Source organism: Heptranchias perlo, chromosome 6, assembly GCF_035084215.1.
Source record: "Heptranchias perlo isolate sHepPer1 chromosome 6, sHepPer1.hap1, whole genome shotgun sequence".
NCBI lineage: Eukaryota > Metazoa > Chordata > Chondrichthyes > Hexanchiformes > Hexanchidae > Heptranchias > Heptranchias perlo.
Genome location: NC_090330.1, coordinates 41202348 through 41227889, shown reverse-complemented (window position 1 = coordinate 41227889; position 25542 = coordinate 41202348). Strand labels below are relative to the sequence as shown.

Here is a 25542-nt window from a genome sequence, read left to right as displayed (position 1 = left end):
ACAATTTAATTTTATTGTGGATTTCTCAGTTGGAAGAGAGAAGAAATGTTGTAGCATTTGCTTAAGTCAGGGGAGAATTCATTTTCTTCTATTCTGAAAGTAAATACAATCATAGTATCATAGTAGGTACAGCATAGGAGGCCATTGTGTCTGTGCCAGCTCTTTAAAGAGCTATCCAATAGTCCCATTCCCCTGCTCGTTCCCCATAGGCCTGTAATTTTTTTCCCTTTGAAAGTTACTGTTGAATCTGCTTCCACCACCCTTTCAGGCGGTGCATTCCATATCATTACAACTCGCTGCATAAAAAAAATGTTTCCTCATGTCGCCTCTGGGTCTTTGGCCAATCACCTTAAATCTGTGTCCTCTGGTTACTGACCCCTCTGCCACTGAAAGCAGTTTCTCCTTATTTACTCTGTCAAAACTGTTCATGATTTTAACCACCTCAATCAAATCTCCCCTTAACCTTCTCTGTTCCAAGGAGAACAACCCCAGCTTCTCCAGTCTCTCCACATAATTAAAGCCCCTCATCCCTGGAATAATTCTAGTAAATCTCTTCTGCACCCTCTCTAAGGCCTTCACATCTTTCCTAACGTGTGGTGTCCAGAAATGACGGAGTACTCCAGCTATGGCCTAACCAGTGTTCGATAAAGATTTAGCATAACGTCCTTGCTTTTGTTCTCTATGCCTCTATTTATAAAGCCCAGGATCCTATATGCTTTTTAACATTCTTTTCAACTTGTCCTGCCACCTTCAAAGATTTGTGAACATACATCCATCGGTCTCTCTGTTCCTGCACTCCCTTTAAAATTGTACCATTTAGTATATATTGCTTCTCTTCATTCTTCCTACCAAAATGTATCACTTCACACTTCTCTGTGTTAAATTTCATCTGCCATATGTCTGCCCATTTCACCAGTCTGCCTATATCCTTCTGAAGTCTGTTACTATTCTCCACGTTGTTAGAATCATAGAAAGGTTACAGCACGGAAGGAGGCCATTCGGCCTATCGAGTCCTGTGCTGGCTGTATGCGAGAGCAATCCAGCTAGTCCCACTCCCCTGCCCTGCAAATTTTTTCCTTTCAAGTACTTATCCAGTTCCCTTTTTGAAAGCCATGATTGAATCTGCCTCCACCACTGCTCTGGCAGTGCATTCCAGATCCTAACCACTCACTGTGTAAAAAAAAGTTTTTCCTAACGTCACCTTTGGTTCTTTTGCCAATCTATGTCCTCTGGTTCTTGACCCTTTCGCCAATGGGAACAGTTTCTCTACTCTGTCGAGACCCTTCATGATTTTAAATACTTCTATCAAATCTCCTCTTATCCTTCTCTCTTCCAAGGAGAACAACCCCAGCTTCTCCACTCTATCCACATAATTAAAGCCCCTCATCCCTGGAATAATTCTAGTAAATCTCTTCTGCACCCTCTCGAAGACCTTCACATCTTTCCTAAAGTGCGGTGCCCAGAACTGGACATAACACTCCAATTGTCGCCGAACCAGTGTTTTATAAAGGCTCATCATGACTTTCATGCTATTGTACTCTATGCCTCTATTTATAACGCCCAGGATCCTGTATGCTTTTTTAACTGCTTTCTCAACCTGCCCTGCCACCTTCAATGATTTTTGCACATATACCCCTAGATTTCTCTGTTCCTGTACTCCTTTTAGAATTGTGCCCTTCAGTTTATATTGCCTCTCCTCATTCTTCCTACCGAAATGTATCTCCTTGCATTTCTCTGCGTTAAATTTCATCTGTCACGTATCCACCCATGCCACGAGCCTATCTCTATCCTCTTGAAGTCTGTCACTATCCTCTTCACTGTTCACTACACTTCCAAGTTTTGTGTCATCTGCAAATTTTGAAACTGTGCCCTGTACACCCAAATCCAAGTAATTTAATATATATCAAGAAAAGCAGTGGTCCTAGTACCGACCCCTGGGGAACACCACTGTATACCTCCCTCCAGTCTGAAAAACAACCATTCGTCACTACTGTTTCCTCTCATTTAGCCAATTTTGTATCCACACTACCACTTTAATCCTGTTGGCTTTAATTGTACTAACAAGTCTATTATGTGGTATTTTATCAAATGCCTTTTGAAAGTCCATATACACAACGTCAAGCGCACTACCCTCATCAACCCTCTCTGTTACTTCATCAAAGAACTCAATCAAGTTAGTCAAACACGATTTTCCTTTTGCAAATCTGTGCTGACTTTCATTTATTAGTCCATACTTTTCCAAGTCCCAATTAATATTGTCCCTGATTATTGTGTCTCAAAGTTTCCTCACCATCGACATTGGGCTGACTGGCCTGTAATTGCCAGGTTTATCACTCTCCCATTTTTTGAACAGGGATGTAACGTTTGCAATCTACCCGACAATGTGGAAAATTGCCCAGGTATGTCCTGTCCACAAAAAGCAGGACAAATCCAATCCGGCCAATTACCGCCCCATCAGTCTACTCTCAATCATCAGCAAAGTGATGGAAGGTGTCGTCGACAGTGCTATCAAGCGGCACTTACTCACCAATAACCTGCTCACCGATGCTCAGTTTGGGTTCCGCCAGGACCACTCGGCTCCAGACCTCATTACAGCCTTGGTCCAAACATGGACAAAAGAGCTGAATTCCAGAGATGAGGTGAGAGTGACTGCCCTTGACATCAAGGCAGCATTTGACCGAGTGTGGCACCAAGGAGCCCTAGTAAAATTGAAGTCAATGGGAATCAAGGGGAAAACTCTCCAGTGGCTGGAGTCATACCGAGCACAAAGGAAGATGGTAGTGGTTGTTGGAGGCCAATCATCTCAGCCCCAGGGCATTGCTGCAGGAGTTCCTCAGGGCAGTGTCCTAGGCCCAACCATCTTCAGCTGCTTCATCAATGACCTTTCCTCCATCATAAGGTCAGAAATGGGGATGTTCGCTGATGACTGCACAGTGTTCAGTTCCATTCGCAACCCCTCAGATAATGAAGCAGTCCGAGCCTGCATGCAGCAAGACCTGGACAACATCCAGGCTTGGGCTGATAAGTGGCAAGTAACATTCACGCCAGATAAGTGCCAGGCAATGACCATCTCCAACAAGAGAGAGTCTAACCACCTCCCCTTGACATTCAACGGCATTACCATCGCCGAATCCCCCACCATCAACATCCTGGGGGTCACCATTGACCAGAAACTTAACTGGACCAGCCATATAAATACTGTGGCTACGAGAGCAGGTCAGAGGCTGGGTATTCTGCGGCGAGTGACTCACCTCCTGACTCCCCAAAGCCTTTCCACCATCTACAAGGCACAAGTCCGGAGTGTGATGGAATACTCCCCACTTGCCTGGATGAGTGCAGCTCCAACAACACTCAAGAAGCTCGACACCATCCAAGATAAAGCAGCCCGCTTGATTGGCACCCCATCCACCACCCTAAACATTCACTCCCTTCACCACCGGCGCACTGTGGCTGCAGTGTGCACCATCCACAGGATGCACTGCAGCAACTCGCCAAGGCTTCTTCGACAGCACCTCCCAAACCCGCGACCTCTACCACCTAGAAGGACAAGGGCAGCAGGCGCATGGGAACAACACCACCTGCACGTTCCCCTCCAAGTCACACACCATCCCGACTTGGAAATATATCGCCGTTCCTTCATTGTTGCTGGGTCAAAATCCTGGAACTCCCTTCCTAACAGCACTGTGGGAGAACCGTCACCACACGGACTGCAGCGGTTCAAGAAGGCGGCTCACCACCACCTTCTCGAGGGCAATTAGGGATGGGTGATAAATGCCGGCCTTGCCAGCGACGCCCACATCCCGTGAACGAATAAAACATTTTTTAAAAATCCCACTGTCCTCAGGCACCATCCTCATATCGAAGGAGGATTAGAAGATTGTGACCAGAGCCTCTGCAATTTCTACCTGTACTTCCTTCAGTGACCTAGGATGCATCCCATCTGGACTTGGGAGACTTTTCTACTTTGAGTACTGCCAATCTTTTAAGTACCTCCTCTTTATCTATTTTTGTCCTATCCAATATTGTTACTACCTCCTCTTTATGGCAGCATCCTCTTTAGTGAAGATCGATGCAAAGTATTCATTTAGACCTCAGCCATGCCCTCTGCCTCCACAAGAAGATCTTTTTTGTCCCTAATCAGTCCAATCCTTCCTTTTACTACTTACATGGTTACAAAAGACTTTTGGGTTCCTTTTTATGTTAGCCGCTAAACTATTCTCATACTCTTTCTGCCCCTCTTATTTCCGTTTTTAGATCTCCTCTGCACTTTCTGTATTCAGCTTGGTTCTTCACTGTATTATGAACCTTATATTCATCATAAGCCTCCTTTTTCTGTTTCATTTTAATCTATATCTTTAGTCATCCGTGGGCTCTAGCTTTGGATGCCCTTCCTTTTCCCCTCATTGGAATGTGTCTACTCTGTAGTCGAAACATCTCCTCCTTGAAGGCCTCCCATTGTACAATTACTGTTTTGCCTACCAATTTTTGATTCCAATCCATTTGGGCAAGATTCCTTTTTAACTCACTGAAATTAGTCCTCCTCCAGTTAAGTACTTTCACATTTGATTGTTCCTTGTCCTTTTCCAGAACTATTCTAAACCTAATGATATTATGATCACTGTTCCCTAAATGCTCCCCCACTGAAACATGCTCCACTTGCCCCACTTCATTCCCCAGAACTAGATCCAGCACTGCTTCCTTTGCTGTTGGGCTGGAAACACACTGTTCAAGAAAGTTCTCTTGTACACATTTTAGGAATTCCTCCCCCTCTTCGCCCTTACACTGTTACTGTCCCAGTCTATATTGGGATAATTATTCTTGCATCTTCCTGTAATTTGTCTGCAAATTTGCTCCTCTATCTCCTTTCCAGTATTTGGTGGCCTATAGTATACACCCAGTAGCAGAATAGCTCCTCTATTGTTCCTTGGCTCTAACCAAATAGATTCTGTCTTTGAGCCCTCAACTACATCATCCCTCTCTAGTGCTATAATAGTTTCTTTGAATAATACTGCCATCACCCCCTCCTTTCTTTCCTTCCCTATCTTTCCTGAATACCTTGCAGCCAGGAATATTAAGTACCCAATCCTCCCCTTTAAGCCAGGACTCTGTACAATCATGGGCAATATGCTTGGTGTTTTAATCATACATTCATTTACTTCACATTAGTGGAGTTATAATTTTAGATGCATAGCTAGTAAGAAATATAACATGACCCATAGTTCATGTTCATAGTTTAGTTGGAAAGAAAGGATTTACATTGTGATGTGTTTTGATATTTGTGAATATTTGATTTCTTTAGAGAACTTCAAATTTAATTCAACCCACCAAGTTTGTCCCTCTAGTATTGTAACATATCAAGCTTAGCAATTAACTTCATCCTGAACTTTCATTCCACTACTTTATCTAGTAGATCATTCCAAACATTTATCACCCTTTGAGTATTTTTTTCTCTAAGATCTGGTTTAAATGTACTTTTCCATGATTTTATGTCCCTACTGTCAAAGGTGTGAGGAAAGACTGGAGAAACTTGGGGTTTTCACCATTTGAAAGGAGGCATCTGACTGGTGATCTTAAGATTGTATGGAAAGGTAAATCTGGAAAAGAACTTCAAATTAAATTGTGAGACAAGCTAGTAAAAGCAAATTTTGGATAAGCATCAGGACGATCATCACACAGAGTGATCGACACATGGAATGGATTTCCAGATAGAGCAGTGGCGGTGAAAACACTGGAAATATTTAAGAAACATGCTGCAAGGGAGGGAAAGTAGGGTCATTCTGGATGGTTGAACCAAGATGGGCTGAATGGCCTTTCTCGTCTGTGACTATAGACCTCAAGCTTTTCTTTCCTTAAAGCTTTATCCCTTTATACATGGGATACTGTTCATTGCTTTTTTTATACATTTTGTCCAATATTTGTATTTCCCTTTTTGAAATGTGCCAACCATAGAAACATAGAAAATAGGAGCAGGTGTAGGCAATTCGGCCCTTCGAGCCTGCTCCGCCATTCAATATGATCATGGCTGATCCTCTATCTCAGTGCCATGTTCCTGCTCTCTCCCCATGCCCCATGATGCCTTCTGTGTCTAGAAATCTATCTATCTCCTTCTTAAATATATTCAGTGACTTGGCCTCCACAGCCTTCTGTGGTAGAGAATTCTACAGGTTCACCACCCTCTGAGTGAAGAAATTTCTCCTCATCTCAGTCCTAAATATCCTACCCCGTATCCTGAGACTATGACCCTCATTCTGGACGCCCCCCCCCCCCGCCCAAGCCAGGGGAAACATCCTCACTGCACCTAGTCTGTCTAGCCCTGTCAGAATTTTATACATTGCAACGAGATCCCCTCTCATTCTTCTAAACTCTAGTGAATACAGGCCTAGTCAACTCAATCTCTCCTTATACGACAGTCCTGCCATCCCAGGAATCAGTCTGGTGAACCTTCGCTGCACTCCCTCTATGGCAAGTATATCCTTTAGATAAGGAGACCAAAACTGCACACAATACCCCAGGTGTGGTCTCACCAAGGCCCTGTATAACTGCAATAAGTCATCCTTGCTCCTGTACTCAAATCCTCTTTCAATGAAGGCCAACATAGCATTTGCCTTCCTAACTGCTTGCTGCACCTGCATGTTTGCTTTCAGTGACTGGTGTACAAGGATACCCAGGTCCCTTTGTAAATTAGCATTCCCCAATTTATCACCATTTAAGTAATACTCTGCCTTTGTTTTTCCTTCCGAAGTGGATAACTTCACAATTATCCACGTTATACTGCATCTGCCATGTATTTGCCCACTCACTCAACTTGTCTAAATTGCCTTGAAGCCTCTTTGCATCCTCCTCACAACTCACAATCCCACCTAGTTTTGTGTCGTCAGCAAACATGGAATTATTACATTTGGTTCCCTCATCCAAATCATTGATATATATTGCGAATGGGGCCCAAGCACTGATCCATGTTTTACCCCACTGGTCACCGCCTGCCACCCCGAAAAGACCCATTTATTCCTACTCTCTGTTTCCTGTCTGTTAACCAATTTTCAATCCATGCCAATATATTACCCTCAATCCCATGTGCTTTCATTTTGCAGGACTCGTGGGACTTTATCAAAGGCCTTCTGAAAATCCAAATACACCACATCCACTGGTTCTCCCTTATCTATTCTAACAGTTACATCCTCAAAAAAAAACTCCAGTAGGTTTGTCAAACACTATTTCCCTTTCATAAATCCATGTTGACTTCATCTAATCCTGTTGATATTTTCTAAGTGTCCTGTTATCACATCCTTTATAATAGACTCTAGCATTTTCCCCACCGCTGATGTTAGGCTAGTTCCCTGTTTTCTCTCTCCCTCTCTCCTTTTTTAAATAGTGGGGTTACATTTGCCACCCTCCAACCTGCAGGAACTGTTCCATAATCTATAGAATATTGGAAGATGACAACCAATGCATCCACTATTTCCATGGCTATCTCTTTTAGTACTCTGCAATGCAGATTATCAGGCCCTGGGGATTTATCAACTTTCAGTCCCATTAATTTCTTCAGCACTTTTTTTTACTAATACTACTTTCCTTTAATTCCTCCTTCTCACTAGTCCCTTGGTTCCCTAGCATTTCTGGGAAGTTATTTGTGTCCTCTTCTGTGAATACAGAACTGAAGTATTTGTTTAATTGCTCTGCCATTTCCTTGTTCCCCATTATAAATTTGCTTGTTTCTGACTGTAAGGGACCTACATTTGTCTTCACTAATCTTTTTCTTTTTACATACTTATAGAAGCTTTTACAGTCCACTTTTATGTTCCTTGCAAGTTTACTCTCATACTCTATTTTTCCCCTCTTAATCAATCTCTTGGTCCTTTTTTGCTGAATTCTAAACTGCTCCCAATCCTCAGGCTTGCTACTTTTTCTGGCAAATTTATATAACTCCTCTTTGGATCTAATACTATCCTCAATTTCCTTTGTTAGCCATGGTTGGGACGTTTTTCCATTTTGTTTTTGTGCCAGAAAGGAATGTATAACTGTTGCAATTCATGCATTCGTTCCTCAAATGTTAGCCATTGCCTATCCACCGTCATGCCTTTGAATGAAGCTTCCCAATCTGTCATAGCCAACTCACTCCTTATACCTTCGTAGTTTCCTTTGTTTAGATTTAGGACCCTAGCTTCGGATTGGACTACTTCACTTTCCATCTTAATGAAGAATTCTATCATGTTATTATCACTCTTTCCTAATGGACCCCGCACAACAAGATTATTAATTAACCCCTTCTCATTGTACAATACCCAATCTAGGATAGCCTGTCTCTAATTGGCCCCTCAGCATTCTGGTCTAAAAAAACATCTTGTACATACTCCAGGAATTCATCCTCCACAGTATTATTGCTAATTTGGATTGGCCAGTCTATATGTAGATTAATGTCACCCATGATTACTGTAGAAATCTTGTTACATGCATCTCTAATTTCCTGTTTGATGCCATCCCCTACATTACAACTACTGTTTGGAGGCCTATAGACAACTTTCACAAGTGATTTCTGCCCTTTGGTGCTTCTTAACTCCACCCAGACTGATTTTACATCTTGATTTTCTGAGCCAATATCCTTTCTCACTATTGCTCTGATTTCATCCTTGACTAACAACGTCACCCCACCTCCTTTTCCTTTTTGCCTGTCCTTCCTAAATATGGAATACCCTTGGATATTCATCTCCCAGCCTTGGTCATCCTGCAGCCATGTCTCAGTAATCGCAATTATATCATATCAGTTTAATCTATTTGTGCTGTTAATTCATCTACCTTATTAAGAATGCTTAGTGCATTCAGATACAGTGCCGTTAGATTTGTCTTTTTAACATTTTTAGACATCTTAACATTTTTTTGTACTATGGCCCTATTTGTCTTATTACCATTTTTTTCTTACCCGGATCCTATTTATTAGTGCACTCTTTTGGTTGTAAGCTCTGTCCCTTCCTACGCAATCTGGTTATCCTTACCCCCATCACTCTCCTGCACTGCTTCCTTGTTTTTTCTCTTTAGCATTCTAGATTTCTCTCCACCGGGACCCTCCCCTCCCCCCTCCCCCCCACCCCCTTATTTAATTTAAAGCCCTACCTACCTCCCTAGTTATTCGATTCGCTAGAACTCTGGTCTCAGCATGGTTCAGGTGTAGTCCGTCCCAGTGGAACAGCTCCCTCTTTCCCCAGTACTGGTGCCAGTGCCCCACAAATCGAAACCCACTTCTCCCACATCAATCTTTGAGCCACACATTCATCTCCCTGATCCTATTGACCCTATGCCAATTTGCTCATGGCTCAGGTAATAATCCAGAGGTTACTATCTTTGTGGTTCTGCTTTTTAATTTAGCCCCTAGCTGCTCAAACTCTATCAGCAGAACCTTTTTCTTAGTCCTACCAAGTCGTTGGTACCTACATGGACCACGACAACTGGATCCTCCCTCTCCCACTCCAAGTTCTTCTCCAGCCCAGAGGAGATGTCCTTAACCTTGGCACCGGGTAGGCAACATAGCCTTCGGGACTCATGCTCCTGGCTGCAGAGAACAGTGTCTATCCCCCTAACTATACTGTCGTCTACTACAGCCACCTCCGTTTTTGCTCCCAGGTGTGGTCTGACCAAAGCATTATAAAGCCTCAACAGTATATTTATAGTCTTTACACTGCATTGTACTGGCTATGTATCATAACATTCTATTTGCTTTTTTAATTGCTTCTCCACATTGTCTTAACCATAAAAGTGATGAAACTAATGTCACTCCCAGGTTTCTTTCACAGTCTCCCTATGTTAATTCTGTTCCCTTCATTGTATATGCTTGTTACTCATGCCTTCTTCCAATGTGCAATGCTTTATTTATGTAAGGAGTCACACAATACCAGGTTATAGTCAAACAGCTTTATTTGAAATCACAAGCTTTCGGAGCTTTGCTCCTTCGTCACTCACCTGATGAGTTGGACTATAACCTGGTGTTGTGCGACTCCTTACATTTGTCCACCCCAGTCCATCACCGGCATCTCCACATCAATGCTTTATTTACATTTGTCAGTATTAAATTAACATGCTATTCATGACAAATCCAAATCCTTCTGCAAATGTTTTAACTGCATCCTCCATCCCCGCTGTACATTTTCTTTTAGTATTGTCTGCAAACTTAACAATCTTTATGCCCCCCGTCTATTTGAATTTCAAGCACTGATTGCTGAGGTACTCCTCTCCATTCTGACACTGCATATCTCATGAATATTCTTGATCATCTACTCTTTATCTAATTTCTTACCCAGTCTCATATTATACCCCAAGGTTCCCAATGTATTTTTGTTTTGTTAGTAATCTTTCATGTAGAAATTAGTAAAAGACCTTCTGGAAGTCCAAATATAACTGTCTCATAGGATTTTTCACTTTTTTTTACTTGTACTTCAGCAATTTAAAAGTGTTTTGCTTTTGTATTTGCACAAATATTGTATAAAACCTTGAATTATAAGAAATATTTTGAATATTGCTGAAATGTATGCTTTGGAAAAAAATATATATTTGGAATTCAATCATGCCTTTGGCTTTGCAAATTTGAACTCCCTTTGTATGACCCAGTAGAAGTCAAGTATTGATATTTCTGTTGTCATTTATAGCTCCTCTAGACCAATCTTTCTTTTGTTTCTTTACTTGTCCCATTATCACCCACTTTGCCTTGCATCATCATCCCTTTTTGTTATTTAATCACTCCTGCCCTCCACCCGATCACAGACTTCCCCTTCTTTCCCTGCCTCCCCCTCTCCCTGACTCTGTACTTGCTTAAAAACTGTTAAATCTTTACTCCTTCCAGTTCTGATGAAAGGTGATCGATCTGAAATGTTAACTCTGCTTCCTTCTTCACAGGTGCTGCGTGACCTGAGTATTTCCAGCATTTTCTGTTTTTATTTCAGATTTCCAGCATCCACAGTATTTTGCTTTTGACTGATATTTCTGTGTTGTGGGAGCCAGTTTATGATCACTGTCGTGTAATTCCAAAAGCCAATAAAGGCTGCTCATTGTACTAGTCAGGCACTTAGTTGAAGTTTTACCAAGTCAGGTTTTGTAATTCCAGACTTGCAGAGACCACTGGGTTAGTACTTATCAGATTCATTGAGGTTTGAGCTCTTCTAATTATGAAAAAATTCAACTAACTCAGGACGTTGTAAAAATGTTTTGGCTGCATTACTGAAACCTCATAATCCAGTAATGATTGTGGAGTCTTTACTATCTCTGCTGTTGCATGCCATTATGTTTTCACAATGCCAAGGGCAACCTACTTAGTTTAGTTTAAGTTTTATTCGCCGTTGACAGAATATCGGAAACATCAACTATTCTGTTTACAGTACTTTATATGCCTGGTTGCTATTGCCAATGTTAACTATGCCAGTGGGCAAAATCTCGCTTGCCTCATTCATGTCAAACTTATTACTTTGATCAATCAAATTTACTATACAGTAGAAAACATATTAACATCTTTGTACTCAATTTACACTGCCAATACTGTGCTAGAGTGAATCTGGCATAGACTGCAATTCTACATTGTGAGCCCTGCTGAACTGCAATCACATACCAACTAGTATGAAAACTCCAACCTCAGGAGGCGGTTTCCTACTATTGTGAATTCAATGGTGCTGTAGTATAACCTGACAAGTACCCCAAGTTGGTTCTATATACATTTTTTTACTGTAATATGGTATCTCAGATTCCTTTAAGCTTTTCTGTAATGGTAAAGGGATGCTTTATGCTGGCAGGAAAGTTTAAGCTTTCCTACCCATTTTTTGATGTTTATGGGAGGTGTAAATCTGTTGTTTTTGAACTATAGCAATCCACTAATTTATAAAAAGGAAATTTACAATGAATGCTCAGAATAGTTGGGAATAACATAAGTAAGGCAAAAGGCCACTCTCCAGAGAATTAACATAATCATGCTACAAGGTGGGTATGTTAGACAAACTGGGGTCACAACAAACCCCCAAACTGGGTGCCTTTCCTGAATTGGCCCCTTAGAATTTCCATCATTGGAAGTTCGAACCATTGCTTAATTAGGGTTGCCAACACTGGCTGGACATATTCCTGGAGGGTTGATTGTGTGATGCCCAATAAATTGGCACCCAGTCATATGACATTCAATTGCTGCTGTTTGCAAATGTTACTGCACCCACCTTATAAAGGTTGGGTCCACTGTAGTTGAGTGTCTTTGCTTGCAGTTTCTTTCTTAAACCTCTACTTACAGCAGGGGAGAGGGTGGCAGTGGGGTAAAGGGGACCAGGTACACAAGAAAAGAACAAAGAATGTGCTGTTAAATTAATTGGGCATCAATTAATACAAGGCTCCCCCTTGTAATTTAGCTAACTTGCTTTAACAGTTACGCATTCTCTACATCTCCTATATGCCTTTTATCTCCATGTCACCTATTGTCTTATTTCATTATCAGTTCTGACAGTTAACCATCTCCCCTTCTCCACCCAATCATTTTTTTTCTTGTGTATGTGGTTCCCTTTTCCCCCCCATTCCCTTTCCCTTGACCCTTGCTATGTTCCTTCTTATGAGCTGTTTATCTGTAATACCTCTATGATACGTCATTCCTTACAGATGCTGCCCGGCTTGCTGAGTGTTTTCAGCATTTTCTGCAAAATAAGTCTTGTTTACTTGTAGATTGCATTGGACTTTTGAATCCCTCTCCTGCAATTCTCTCTCTCTGGCTTTGCTTCTTTAAAATTCCCATTCTGTCTCCTATGTCTCTCTTTAACCCATCTTTTCTTCCGCAGGTGCGCCGTGGCACCGTAACTTAGCCTCGAGCACCTGGAAGACACCAGGATAGTGCAGGGTGGGAATTAAGTCTGGGTCATGAAGGCCTCCAGGCTCGAAGCGCACGTACAAAAGTAATTTTCTTCCGGGTCACCATTAATTCTTAACACATGCTTTTAAAAAAAAAAGTGATATTCCTCCCCAAGTTAAAGATAATCAGAGTGAAATTGTAAAAGGCAGAGGACGGTTAGGTATTTACCCTCTGGATTGGCTGCATCACACAAGCATTGCACGGAGATGTTTTTGTCTACCTTCTAGAAGTTGCAGACACTCTCGGCTCAGGTCCTTACAATCCTCATCAAAATTCTTCTGCCTCCACACCAGGTTATCCTCCTACTTTTCGTTTCACAGCAGCTCTTTCACCACTTCTCTCTGCGTGTGCTCTCCGCACACTCAGCAGCTCCCTCCAATATCAATGTAATTTCACCGGCAGGTGGGCCAACAGCTGATTGGCCGCAAGCGATGGCACTGCGGATTATGTACATTCGCGAACTGCCCATACAACCAGCTTTTCCTCTGGGTTGCCAGCAGCAGCACCCGGGGGACGAATAGCTGATTCCAATAGACTCCCAAGCAAAGCGGGAAGGTTAGTAACCCTATGATCAGGACAAGAATAAAATCATAGCATGTTACTTTAACAAGTCATAACCTGCTGCATATTTTTGATAGCGGAACAGAGATGCGATCCTGATTATCAACACTCAATTTGCATACCATTGTCATGTGGTATACTTCTATTGAACACAGCTAGCCATGCAAATGAAACAGATTTGCTGCCATGCTGTATGGTACATTGATCAGAGTTTTTTGATTCATGATTCTCAAAGGATAAGACAAACTGAAATCACTCTGTATAGTACGACTGAATATGTGATTGGTATTATGTAATTGTTGGACTATAACCTGGTGTTGTAAGATTTCTTACATTTGTCCACCCCAGTCCATCACCGGCATCTCCACATTGTGGTAATGAAGTAAGCAGTTCAGACTGAAAGGTGATAAATGTCCTGCTGTGATGAATCATGCACCGTCAAATTACTACGTATGTCCTAAGCTGGCTGAATCAAGTGTTGACAGATATGTGTGTGTGTGTGTATGTATATTTATCTCCTATCTATCTATCTATCTATCTATCTGTCTGTCTGTGCATAATATTTCTGCAAGACATAATTAGCTATAACTTTTATGGAATCAGTTGAAGAATTAACACCTTTATTGCAGGTGTTACAATTCCATTTACAGCCCTCAAGAATGAAAGAACTTGCATTTATCTAGCGCCTTTCACAACCACAGCCTGTCCCAAAGCCTTTTAAAGCCATTGAAGTACTTTGAAGTGCAGTCACTGTTGTAATGGAGGAAAACAAGACAGCCAATTCGCGCACAGCTAGGTCCCATTAAAGCCATTGAATAGTATCATAAATAGTAATGAAACAAATGACCAGATAATCTGTTTTAGTGATGTTTAGTTGAGGGATAACTATCGGCCAAGACACTGGGATAATTTCCCTGCTCTTTAAATAGTGCCATGGGAAGTTTTATTTACACCTGAAAGGGCAAGCAGGGCCTTGGTATAATGTCTCATCTGAAAGACATTACAGCACTGAAGTGTTACTTGATAGTCTGTTGTACAATGAATCTATAATGTTAGGGAGGAGAGAAGCTACTAATTCTTGATGTATGTTTAGCTATAATTGGTTCATTGCAGAAAGGTGAATCTGTTGTCTTTTGTATGTCAAAGAGTAAGCATTAATAAACACAAATTCACAGTAATCAATCTTTGCATTAGTATTATACGGTAATTCTATTCTGGTTAAGGCAATAATGACACCATATCTGTAAATATCCTCTTTAAATCAGACCAATAGACAGAGTAATTCCAAGTTAAACCGTTTCAAGCAGCTGTTATCATCAGCACCTAGTTTGGAAATGTGACTACCATGTGTGCCTATTTGTGGAATTAGAGAAAATATTCAGAAGGCACCACTGCTAATGTAGTTTACTGTGTAAAAGTCCTCCTCTATTAGAGCTTGTAAATGTATTTAAAGGCAACATTTGGAGGCCAAATTGTGCCTTTTTTAACTCTGTTAACAATCATAATTAAAGGGAGCCTTGTTTATTTGTGAAATCTTTCTTTGAATGAAAATACACATTACTGAAGAGAGATTACATCTAATCTCTTATGCAAATATGACCTTTTGTGCTTTTTATAATTTCCGTTACACTTTATTATTGTCTGATATTCATAAAATGCTATTCAGTATCTATTAAATCATAAGTTTTCTGTGCAGAAATTATGCCCATAACTTAGTAGAATGAATTCTATTTGGATCTCTAATTTTGTACATATTTCTGAATTATTTTATCACTGTCAATCCCAAATTAATAGTTCAACCTTGCTGATGAATGTTTTTGAGAAGATGAAGCAAAATCTCTAAGTTTTGGAGAACTGAATACACTGGTTCGGCCACAACTGGAGTATTGTGTCCAGTTCTGGGCACTGCACTTTAGGAAGGATGTGAAGGCCTTAGAGTGGGTGCAGAGGAGATTTACTAGAATAATTCCAGGGATGAGGGACTTAAATTACGTGGATAGACTGGGATTGTTCTCCTTGGAACAGAGAAGGTTGAGAGGAGATTTGATAGAGGTGTTCAAAATCATGAAGGGTCTAGACAGAGTGGATAGAGAGAAACTGTTCCCATTGGCGGAAGGGTCAAGAACCAGAGGGCATAGATTTAAGGTGATTGGCAAAAGAACCAAAGGTGATATGAGGAAAAACTTTTTGACACAGCGAGTGATTAGGATCTGGAATGCACTGCCCGAGGGAGTGGTGGAGGCAGATTCGATCATGGCCTTCAAAAGGGAACTGGATAAGTACTTGAAACAAAAAAATGTGTAGGGCTACAGGGACAGGGCGGGGCAGTGGGACTAGCTGGATTGCTCATGCATAGAGCTGGCGCAGATTCAATGGACCGAATGGCCTCCTTCCGTGCTGTAACCTTCTATGACTTTCAAGATACATTATTTCTGTGTGTACGGGAAAGATTTCTGTATATGTTGAGTGCAATTAAAGAAATAAATGGAGTCATTGGCCATTTTTTAAATTTACTGCGCATTTTGAGTAAAATAAAATTAGGGGTATTTTTGTACAGAAAGTTGCCTTAGTCCTCAGAGATTATGAATACTGTGACAGAAACCATAATTTTTCTACTGCTTTATTGATAAATCATCTGTAAGTTCTTGTGAATGGATTTAACAGCCATTTTCTCAAAGATGTTAAAACAGCTGTACCAAACCTAGCAGTACTACTTCACGTTGATCCCATGTATCACATCAGTGGTATTCTGACCTTTCTCTTGGCTGAACTCTTAATTTGAAGCTGGAGCATATCCCCAGAAGGCTATACTGACTGCTCTCTCTCAGGGTTGGAAAAGTTTACGCAGCTTTGGAATAACATGTTACAGTAATCATCAGACAACCTTTTGTAAATCACGCAGTACGTTGTATCTGCTCAGATTGTCTTCAGCACACGTAGTGTTAGTCTCTGGACCATTTTAACAATATACTATGGATCCCCGAGAAAAAGCGATGACCTACATAATTCCAGAGACAGATGAAGTCCTCCACACTACCATCAATGGTAGCCCAGAAACCGTTGAAAGCAATGAAGATCAGAAAGCTGTGTCAAAGTCACAGAGAAGACGGAGTGATATAAAAATATATAAAGAGTTCTGTGATTTTTACGCCAGATTGTAAGTTGTTTTCCTCAAGTTGTGGTATCTTGTGCTGTCTTTTTGCTGTACCAAAAGCTTTTTTTAAAATGGCTTATAACACTAGAAATGACTAATACATGCAGCGTTGTGTTGTGATTTTTATACACCCATGCAAATTCATGTAACACTTCTACAATAAACTTGATACTTTAGTGCAATAACATAGGATCCTGCACTGGAGTGTGCTATCAATTGTTCTGTATAAACTGTTGTACTTGTTATAAACATTACAAATCAGATATGGCTGTTCAAATTGTCTTAAAATGAACACTACCACCTGTTTCCAAAGAGATTAGAGACGTCTGAAAACAATTTAATCAAATAAACTAAAGTTCTTGGCCTGGAAAACAGTGTGTTTGATGCTGTGTTTGAAAGTCTTTTGAAGCTATTACAACTTTGAGGAAGCGCAGGGATTTGGTTGAGAGGTTGGAATTTTGGATCTCTTCCAAGTACTGCTGATTATTCTAATATAGTTGTTATGCTGATATCTGATTAATGCAAAGTTCACTGCTAGTGTCATTCTTGAGTTTCCAAGTATTTTCAGTACTTCTCTTAACTAGATCTGTGACTTTGTCTTTGTTGTATTATGATGTGGAGATGCCGGTGATGGACTGGGGTTGACAATTGTAAACAATTTTACAACACCAAGTTATAGTCCAGCAATTTTATTTTAAATTCACAAGCTTTCGGAGATTTTCTCCTTCCTCAGGCAAATTTTCTCCTTCCTCAGGCAAACATTTGCCTGAGGAAGGAGAAAATCTCCGAAAGCTTGTGAATTTAAAATAAAATTGCTGGACTATAACTTGGTGTTGTAAAATTGTTTACATTTGTTGTATTAAGAGCAGCAACAACTTGTTTATGTAGTACCTTCAATGTAAAGAACAACTCAAGGCGCTTCACAGGCATAAAATAAATGGCTGTCAATCCAGGAAGGGAGAAGTAAGGAAAAGGTGACTGAAGGTTTGGTGGAAAAGATGTGTTTTGAGAGAGTTTTTGAAGGAGGCGGGAGAGGTTTTTTATGGGGTGGTGGGGGGGTGGGGGAATTCCTGTGAGTAGGACCCTGGTAGCTGAAGGCTCTTACCAGTAGTGGGATAAAGAATAACAATGAGATTTTTAGTTATTTTGCTCAGGTCAGCAATTACATAAGTAAACAGTTGTTGGAAGCCCATAATTTTGAGCAAATAATGAATAATTTTAAGCTTGGAATCTTCGGCACAAAACCTGACTTTACCCTGTATTATAATAATGACTATAACAACAATATAATAAGGACTTATAGTTACAGAAACACTGAATTTATCCTCTATGTTGTAAGGAGTGTGGTTTGTACTGTGTGGCTCTCAAATTTGTCCAGTCGTATACATTAAAGGGCTAGTGACCTAAATCATGTTAGAAAGCATAGTTGTTTCACTTGCACAGAATGTCATTATGATGAAATTCATGCACAGCTTTAATAGATTGCTTTTATCCTAAACAATGAAATTAGAATATCTATCGCACTGCAGACATCACACTTAATTCAGTTGTGATTTCATTGGTGTTTTATACTACCTTAAACCAAAGTGCACAAAAAGAGAAAGAATCCTAGTTATTTTATCCTTTTTTCTAACCTTCAAATAATAGATAAGCTGTCCCCTCTCAAAGGAGAGAAGCCAAGCAGATGCCAAATTTAGAAAAATTTCTACCAACAATAATTAGCTTCTAATTGACCTCAGCATCTATTTAGTCTAATAACCCACAGAGATTACCTGGGTAGTGGCCTTAGCAGGGCAAGCTGTGTTAGTAGCTAAATATTAGAACCATACTCAAGACCCCAGACTAGCTGTAAGCAATGTCACAGGAGATCAGCTGTTGTTGTATTTCATTTTTACATATTTTGTGCATTGTGTATATTAGATTTTGATCCAATAATATACATGATGGAGCTTCAGAAATTGAATTATATTCTCTGGGTGCAGGGCTGTATCTGTAATTGGTGCCTGTTTACCAGCTAATCAGTTGTGTTAAACTACCAATGCACTGTGGTACTATAACATAAATGGCAATTTCTTTAAAAACGTACAGTTTTCTGGACTCTTGTTACATTTGTTACAGCTTTTCTTTTGTGTTGAGAAAAAGAACTATGGGAACAATTTAAGTAAGAATGTAGGTCACTCGTTCAGATTCAAACTTAAATCCATTTAAAGTCACATGCTTATCAAGTTAATTCCTGTCTGTGTAGTGGTGAACCATGCCAGTCTGACTTTTATGTATTATGTTTTTCTTTTATTGCAGCAACATGGCAAATGCTCTGGCCAATGCCATGTGTGAGCGATGCAAAAGTGGCTTTGCACCTGCTGAGAGAATTGTGAACAGTAATGGAGAGCTGTATCATGAGCAGTGTTTTGTATGTGCTCAGTGCTTCCAACAATTCCCAGAGGGGCTTTTCTATGAGGTGAGTAGACACTTGTGGGACAGCTGCACAGTCCATTAAATCTTTTGATGAATGAGTTTCTCAGAAGGCCGTAGGTTATTTCCTGTTTCGTAACCGTTTTAGCAGATGATGACATGTCTCTCGTGATTTCCCCATTTGGTGAGTCTTGATATCAGCCAAGCCATCTGGGCAGCTTGGGGGGACAAAAAGCTCTGTAATCCTGCATCTCTGTTTGCATCCCTTCGCAGCTGGCACTGGTCCAGTAGTTGTAGAGGGGTCAAGTCCAAGGAGATGGGAAAAATTATTACTAGGAGGGAAGAAATTGTGAGGTTGATACCAGAACATATATGTCGATATGGCATAGGCTGTGATTTTTATCATAGTAAATATTTGGGGAAAATCCTGGATTAATCATGGCCAAAACATTAAAATTCAAGGAAATGCTAAAAATCATAAAGGGCATGTTTTGTGGTATCCAAGCGACCTTTTATTTGCTCTATTTTTCTCTATCCCTCTCCTCCTCCTCTGACTGCTTTTCTGGATGTCTTTCCTTCTTTCCCTTTCTTTCTTTTGTCTCTCCTCTCCCACTGCCATTCTCACCATCTTCCCTGCAGAGTTCACAGTGAAGTGGGGTGGGGGAGGGTACAGGCTGCTGAAGACATCCAAAGAGCGAACTATCATAAGAAGTGGAAATTGGTGCGCGAGACCTAAAAGAAGAAACAGCTTTTTTACTTCTCTAAACACAATGAAAATCATACAAGTCCTCCTGTCTGCAGTAACCTCTTAACTGTGTCATATGTGCAATTTTAAGGGGAAAAAGTGCATGGTTCCGCCGAGGGGAGGAACTTGTGTCATTAACACAAACCTCAGCGAATCAGGAGGAACTGCTGCAGGAGCAGCACCAACTTCTGTGACTTTTGTGTTAAAATCACATGATCCATGACAAAAGTACATTTATTTATATTTACTAGTCGATCTCCTGTGGCATTGCCCATAATGAGTCTGAAGTTACAGTCTTTCACTCACATGTAGATGATGTCCTGTTGGACTGTTGACATCCACTGCATTCTGTCCCATCCGAAGCTAACATGGGGCTATTCGCCTGCAACACTCCCATGTTGTGTCTCAATCTCAAATGCCAACCTACATGTAATTAGACACATAATAGAATAATAAAATAATGAAAGATGGGATCTAAAATAAAGAATCAATGATTTACCATTCAGTAAAATATTAAAATAGTTAATGGTATTGAATAAAATATGGAAATCATTTACAAAATGTAAGGAAACTATAGAATTGAGCAGTCATCTAATGTAATCTGTTAAAATTATAATTTTAACAATTATTTACAATGTATATGAATTGAAAATGTAATTGCACATTTGAATTTGTTGAATAAATATGATTTTAATTTACATGAATAAATTTATGATTTGAAAAATTTAAAATTGATTAAATGAATAGTAATATATGAAAGAGGATAAAATTAAATAGATATTTAAGGCTAAACAGTGGGGAGAAACGTAACGGGTGTAACTGAGGCTTAATGTAAAATCCACTAGGAGGTGGCAGTTGGGGCTGAGGGGAGGCGAGAAAGGCTCAGAAGCCTAATAAATGTATAAAGAGTTAGAAAAAAATCGATTCCATGGGGGAAAAGGGATAGTTAATAAATTATTGACCATGGAGAGGTGAAACATCAAGAAGGAGGGCTCTGGAGGCCTGAGGTTGGGAGGTGCTTGAAGTAAGAATCGGTGTTGGTAGGAGACAAGTTGAGCCCTAAGACCCAATCTCACAAAAATTAAGTCATAAAACGTTACAGAAAATCCTCTCCAATTTTAGGGGAGAATCAATTGCATGCAGCAGTAGGAGGCAGGGTCTAGAAGGGCCCTTTTAAAATATTTATATAAGAAGTCAGACTGGGACCAAGGACGGTTGATGTGATGCAACAGAAACAGCAAGGGATAAAACAGCAGGCTGATGAGCCACAAAAAATCATTTTGCTGCAGAGAAATTGGGGGCGGGGGTTGAAAATAAAGATGGAAAGAACCATCCAGCAGTCAGCTATAGCACTCCAGACACCAGTAGAGCCAAAGGCTGGGCAGGCGCATGGGGCTGATCCGACATTGTAAGAACTCAGCTGGTGGTGAGAGCAGGTCCCACAGGCCACAAATGTTCTTCTATAATGAGGAAAATAATTTGCGGGACAGGAAGTTCAGTTTATCAAATGTACATTTTCAAAAGAACTTGGACATTAAGAGTTTTAAAAGAATACTTTAAAAGAAAAACTTTAAGGAAAGAAAAACTTAAAGGCGGCGGCCATACACCTGTACAGTAGTACCGACTGTGTGAGGCAAGGTGCAGCACTCTTAACACAGACAACTTGTCACAGCACCACCTACTGTGAGTAGCAAATACTGCAGGTACTCTGAGTTTTACCATAAGAGCACTATTCATATGCATGGAATTTAATATGTAATGGATAGTTGTGCATAGTAAAGTTTCAAATAGATTAAACCTAGTTGCGTAAGACCCAAGTATAGTAAATACTGGAATTCCCTCCCTAAATATCTCTGCCTTTCTACCTCTCCTCCTTTATGTTGCTCCTTTAAACCTATCTCTTTGACCAAGCTTTTGGTCACCTGTCCTAACATCTCTCTCTGTAGCGTGGTGTCAAATTTCGTCTCATAACGCTCCTGTGAAGTGCCTTGAAACGCTTTTACTATGTTAAAGGTGCTATATAAATGCAAGTTGTTATCAACTCATGAAAATTTCAGCATCTAAGATGATCATTCCACCCATTGTGCCTACGCTAGCTTCCCCACCAATTTTATCTACTTGGTTCTGAAGTAGAAAAATGTTCCATTCCCACTGCAAGAAAAAAGACTTGTATTATGGTAGAGGTATATTTGCAAAGAGGTGAAATTTCTTGAAAATTGAGTTGGCCGATTGTCAGGCCATACTGAGGTTAGTGTGTGTGGCTGCAACGGTGTCTCATTCTGTGAGTGGACTTAAGTATGAAAACTCTACGTGCGATATCAGAACATATAGTTCATACAATGTCAAAACATCGCTATGCTTATTTGCATTTAGCTGCAATTGGATACAGCCTAAAATCCTTTGTAGTATTTTTTACCACCAGATATTGGAGTATGCTGATCCTATACTGAACAGTTTATACAAAGTACATGAGTATCTAATAGTACTGAAAGGGTTTTGGTGATTATAATCCATTTTATGACAATACTTCCAATGCATTCTCATGTAGACGTGCCAGCTCTCTCACAGACTAAAACGATAGGTCTGGGGTTTAATTTTTTTAAAAAATATTATAAAATGTGCTTTTAAAATTAGTAAATGGACACAACGCTGTTATAGAATAAATAGTTAAGTCCTTTTCTTTCTTGCAGTTTGAAGGGCGAAAATACTGTGAGCATGATTTTCAGATGCTTTTCGCCCCGTGTTGTCATCAGTGTGGTGAGTGTTAAACATTTGATTAGCAAGATTTATATTTTTGTGCAAAAACAAACTCTCTCTTTCTGATTCACTTTTGCTGTTGCTGTAATTCTATGTTAGGTACTCACATGCTCTCTCTAGCTTTATTCCTTGTCATAGCATAGTATTTATGGCCCTTTCAGGTTATACAGTGCTACTGGTCTCCAACCAGTAGCTGCAGAGTGCAGTTCTCAATCAGTAATACTGAGTGGGCTGCGAAGCACACACCCCCAGCAAAGAGAGAGGTCTGTGCGTGTGGATCTCCACTTCTAGTTGTAGAATTTTGAACATTTTGAAAGTGTAGGTGGGAGCTTCCATTTTCTTAACATTTATTTAAGAAAAAAGTGCCCAAAAGATCTGACAAACTGCTTGAGTATGGTTTTTAAACCTGGTGTAACAAAAATGAAACGTTTTGCGTGTATTAGATTTACTGTTTTGAATTCTTTTTACTACCAGCAACAGTGCAAGAGGGGTTAAAAGTGTAGGTTCTCACAGCCAGTTATTTTTGATATACAACAGCTAAACTTGGATAAGCTATCTGTATGGAGGTGGATAGAGATGTAAATTAGCACATCTGTAGGCAGTTCCCGCTGGATAATGGGGTTTATTATATTAATTGTTCAAGTAGCCAGGTTTTTCGTTTCAAAGCTTCTGAACTACAGGATGTTCCAGGCATGTTCCTTAAACATTATCTGTGTTTGTTTACTATGAAATGGCAGCTGAGCTATGTAATCAAAGAAGCAAGTTTGTTGATGTCTTTTGTTCTGGCATATCTTCATAGAATCTTGAAACAAGTCATTGAAATCCTCTGACATAGTTCAAAGCCTCAAACATCCTGGAGTGGTGGATTTGATTGGACAGCTGTGTCTGAGACCTATTGCAGGGACAATTTGGCTCTAGTTTTTTTGATAGCTCTTTGGTGAGAGGCCTTCCACTGGGGGATTAACTCCTTGGTAGTGTTTCACCATGTAAGAAGTGTACATCAATTTTCAATGTTTCAGTTTTGGAAGAAGTATCTTTATTGTTTTGATGTATATATTATAGACAATAGTCAAGTTTATAATTACTGTGAACAGTTACTGTTTGGTATTGAATACTGTTCATCTACTTATGCCTTCTATATATTAAAAATAGTACCTCTGTCACATCTTCCATTGAAAAGTTACATGTAAACGCCACCTCCATATGGAATTTCCCATTTCAAATGTGTGCTTACCTACCTGTTATGTATGTAACCTTTTTGCCTGTGATGCCTGTAATATTTCAATAGTGTTTAAAATGTATTTTTGTAATAATATAGACAACAGCAGCAGTCCTATGTCTATGTACCAGAGATCAGGGTCTGAGACGCAAGAAACAAAACACTTGCAGTTTATTAATTAATAAATGTTACATACATACTCAGACAACATCAAGGTTACAAGAGATGGTGTGTTGCAGAAGATCATACAGTATAGCCAGTTGAGCTCAACCTTCTAGAAGGAAGAGTCCTTCTGCTTCAACTTCTAACTTTTTTACAATGGTCTCACTTTTTAAGCTCAGCTAAACGGCCATTACATCTCCTTCTCCGTGACCTTCACTCTTGGTTTTACACTGGTATGTTGAGCTAATAATACCTAAAGACTCAAAAAAAAAAGCTCCACTGCAAAGTCTCAGGACATAACATAAACAACCATATCTATTTACATATATACGGAGAAGAATAAATATATAGATATATCCATGAGAAGATTAGAACTATCCACGGCTATTTTATATGACAACAGTTACAGCCTTACAGATATGTTGATATTCTACAGATATTGTCTATCAGCTATATCTGCAGGTTTTTAGTTTTATATTTTTAACTATAGAGTTTGATATAAAATGGAACCTAATATAAACAGATTCTGCTCTGGCCACCAAACGTCACTGTGGGGCAGTCTATGTTTGAACCACTATTGTTAAGCAGCAGCCACTGGTATAAGTCATTAAAGGAGGTAAGCAATCAGTTTTAAAAGTCAGTGTTTCAAACAAAAAAATCTATTTCACCCTTACAGCAGTCCTATACTTCTTACCACTCCACCCTTCTGTCTGGCTGGCGTTTCTACATTCCAGCAACGCCCAGAAAAAAACTAATCTCACCCCGTCTGCTGTCTTGCTTGCTTGTTCGCTCACCATAGAATTATAGAATGGTTACAGCACGGAAGGAGGCCATCGAGCCTGTGCCGGCTCTTTGTAAGAGCAATCCAGTTAGTCCCATTCCCCTGCTCTTTCCCCGTAGCCCTGCAAGTATTTTTCCTTCAAGTATTTATCCAATTCCTTTTTGAAAGCCACGATTGAATATGCTTCCTCCACCCTTTCAGGCAGCACATTCTAGATCGTAAAAAAGTTTTTCCTCATGTCACCTTTGGTTCTTTTGCCAATCACCTTATATCTGTGTCCTCTGGTTCTCAACCCTTCAGCCAGTGGAAACAGTTTCTCTTTATTTACTTTATCTAAACCCTTCATGATTTTGAACGCTTGTATCAAATCTCCTCTTGACCTTTTCTGATTTAAGGGGAACAACCCCAAGTTCTCCAGTCCATCCACATAACTGAAGTCCCTCATCCCTGGAACCATTGTAATAAATCTTTTCTGTACCATCTCTAAGGCCTTCACATCCTTCCTAAAGTGCAGTGCCCAGAATTGGACACAATACTCCATGGTGGCCAAAACAGTGTTTTATAAAGGTTCAAAATGACTTCTTTGCTTTTGTACTCTCTGCCTCTATTTATAAAGCCCAGGATCCCATACGCTTTTTTAAACCGCTTTCTCAACTTGTTCTGCCATCTTCAAAGATTTGTGCACATATACCCCCGGTCTCTCTGTTCCTGCACCCCCTATAGAATTGTACCATTTAGTTTATATTGCCTCTCCTCATTCTTCCTGCCAAAAATATATCACTTTGCACTTCTCTTCATTAAATTTCATCTGCCACATGTCCGCCCATTCCACCAGCCTATCTATGTCCTCTTGAAGCCTATTATCATCCTCCTCACCATTTACTACACTTCCAAG

At 40.1% G+C, this 25542-nt stretch overlaps 1 protein-coding gene across 9 annotated transcripts in view; it reads left to right on the top strand.

Annotated features, from left to right (window-relative positions):
* Nucleotides 1-25542, top strand: part of LOC137322935 (LIM and senescent cell antigen-like-containing domain protein 1) — a 134960-nt gene that overhangs the window by 76547 nt on the left and 32871 nt on the right. For 6 of the 9 annotated variants that reach the window (XM_067986178.1, XM_067986176.1, XM_067986179.1 and 3 more), the window contains 2 exons: nt 18870-19029; nt 22419-22485. In XM_067986178.1, the coding sequence (XP_067842279.1) occupies nt 18870-19029; nt 22419-22485 (227 nt within the window). Of the gene's footprint in view, nt 1-16238; nt 16575-17501; nt 17546-18869; nt 19030-22418; nt 22486-25542 lie in introns of those variants that run through there. The other 3 variants (XM_067986175.1, XM_067986183.1, XM_067986182.1) reach the window with 3 other exon arrangements.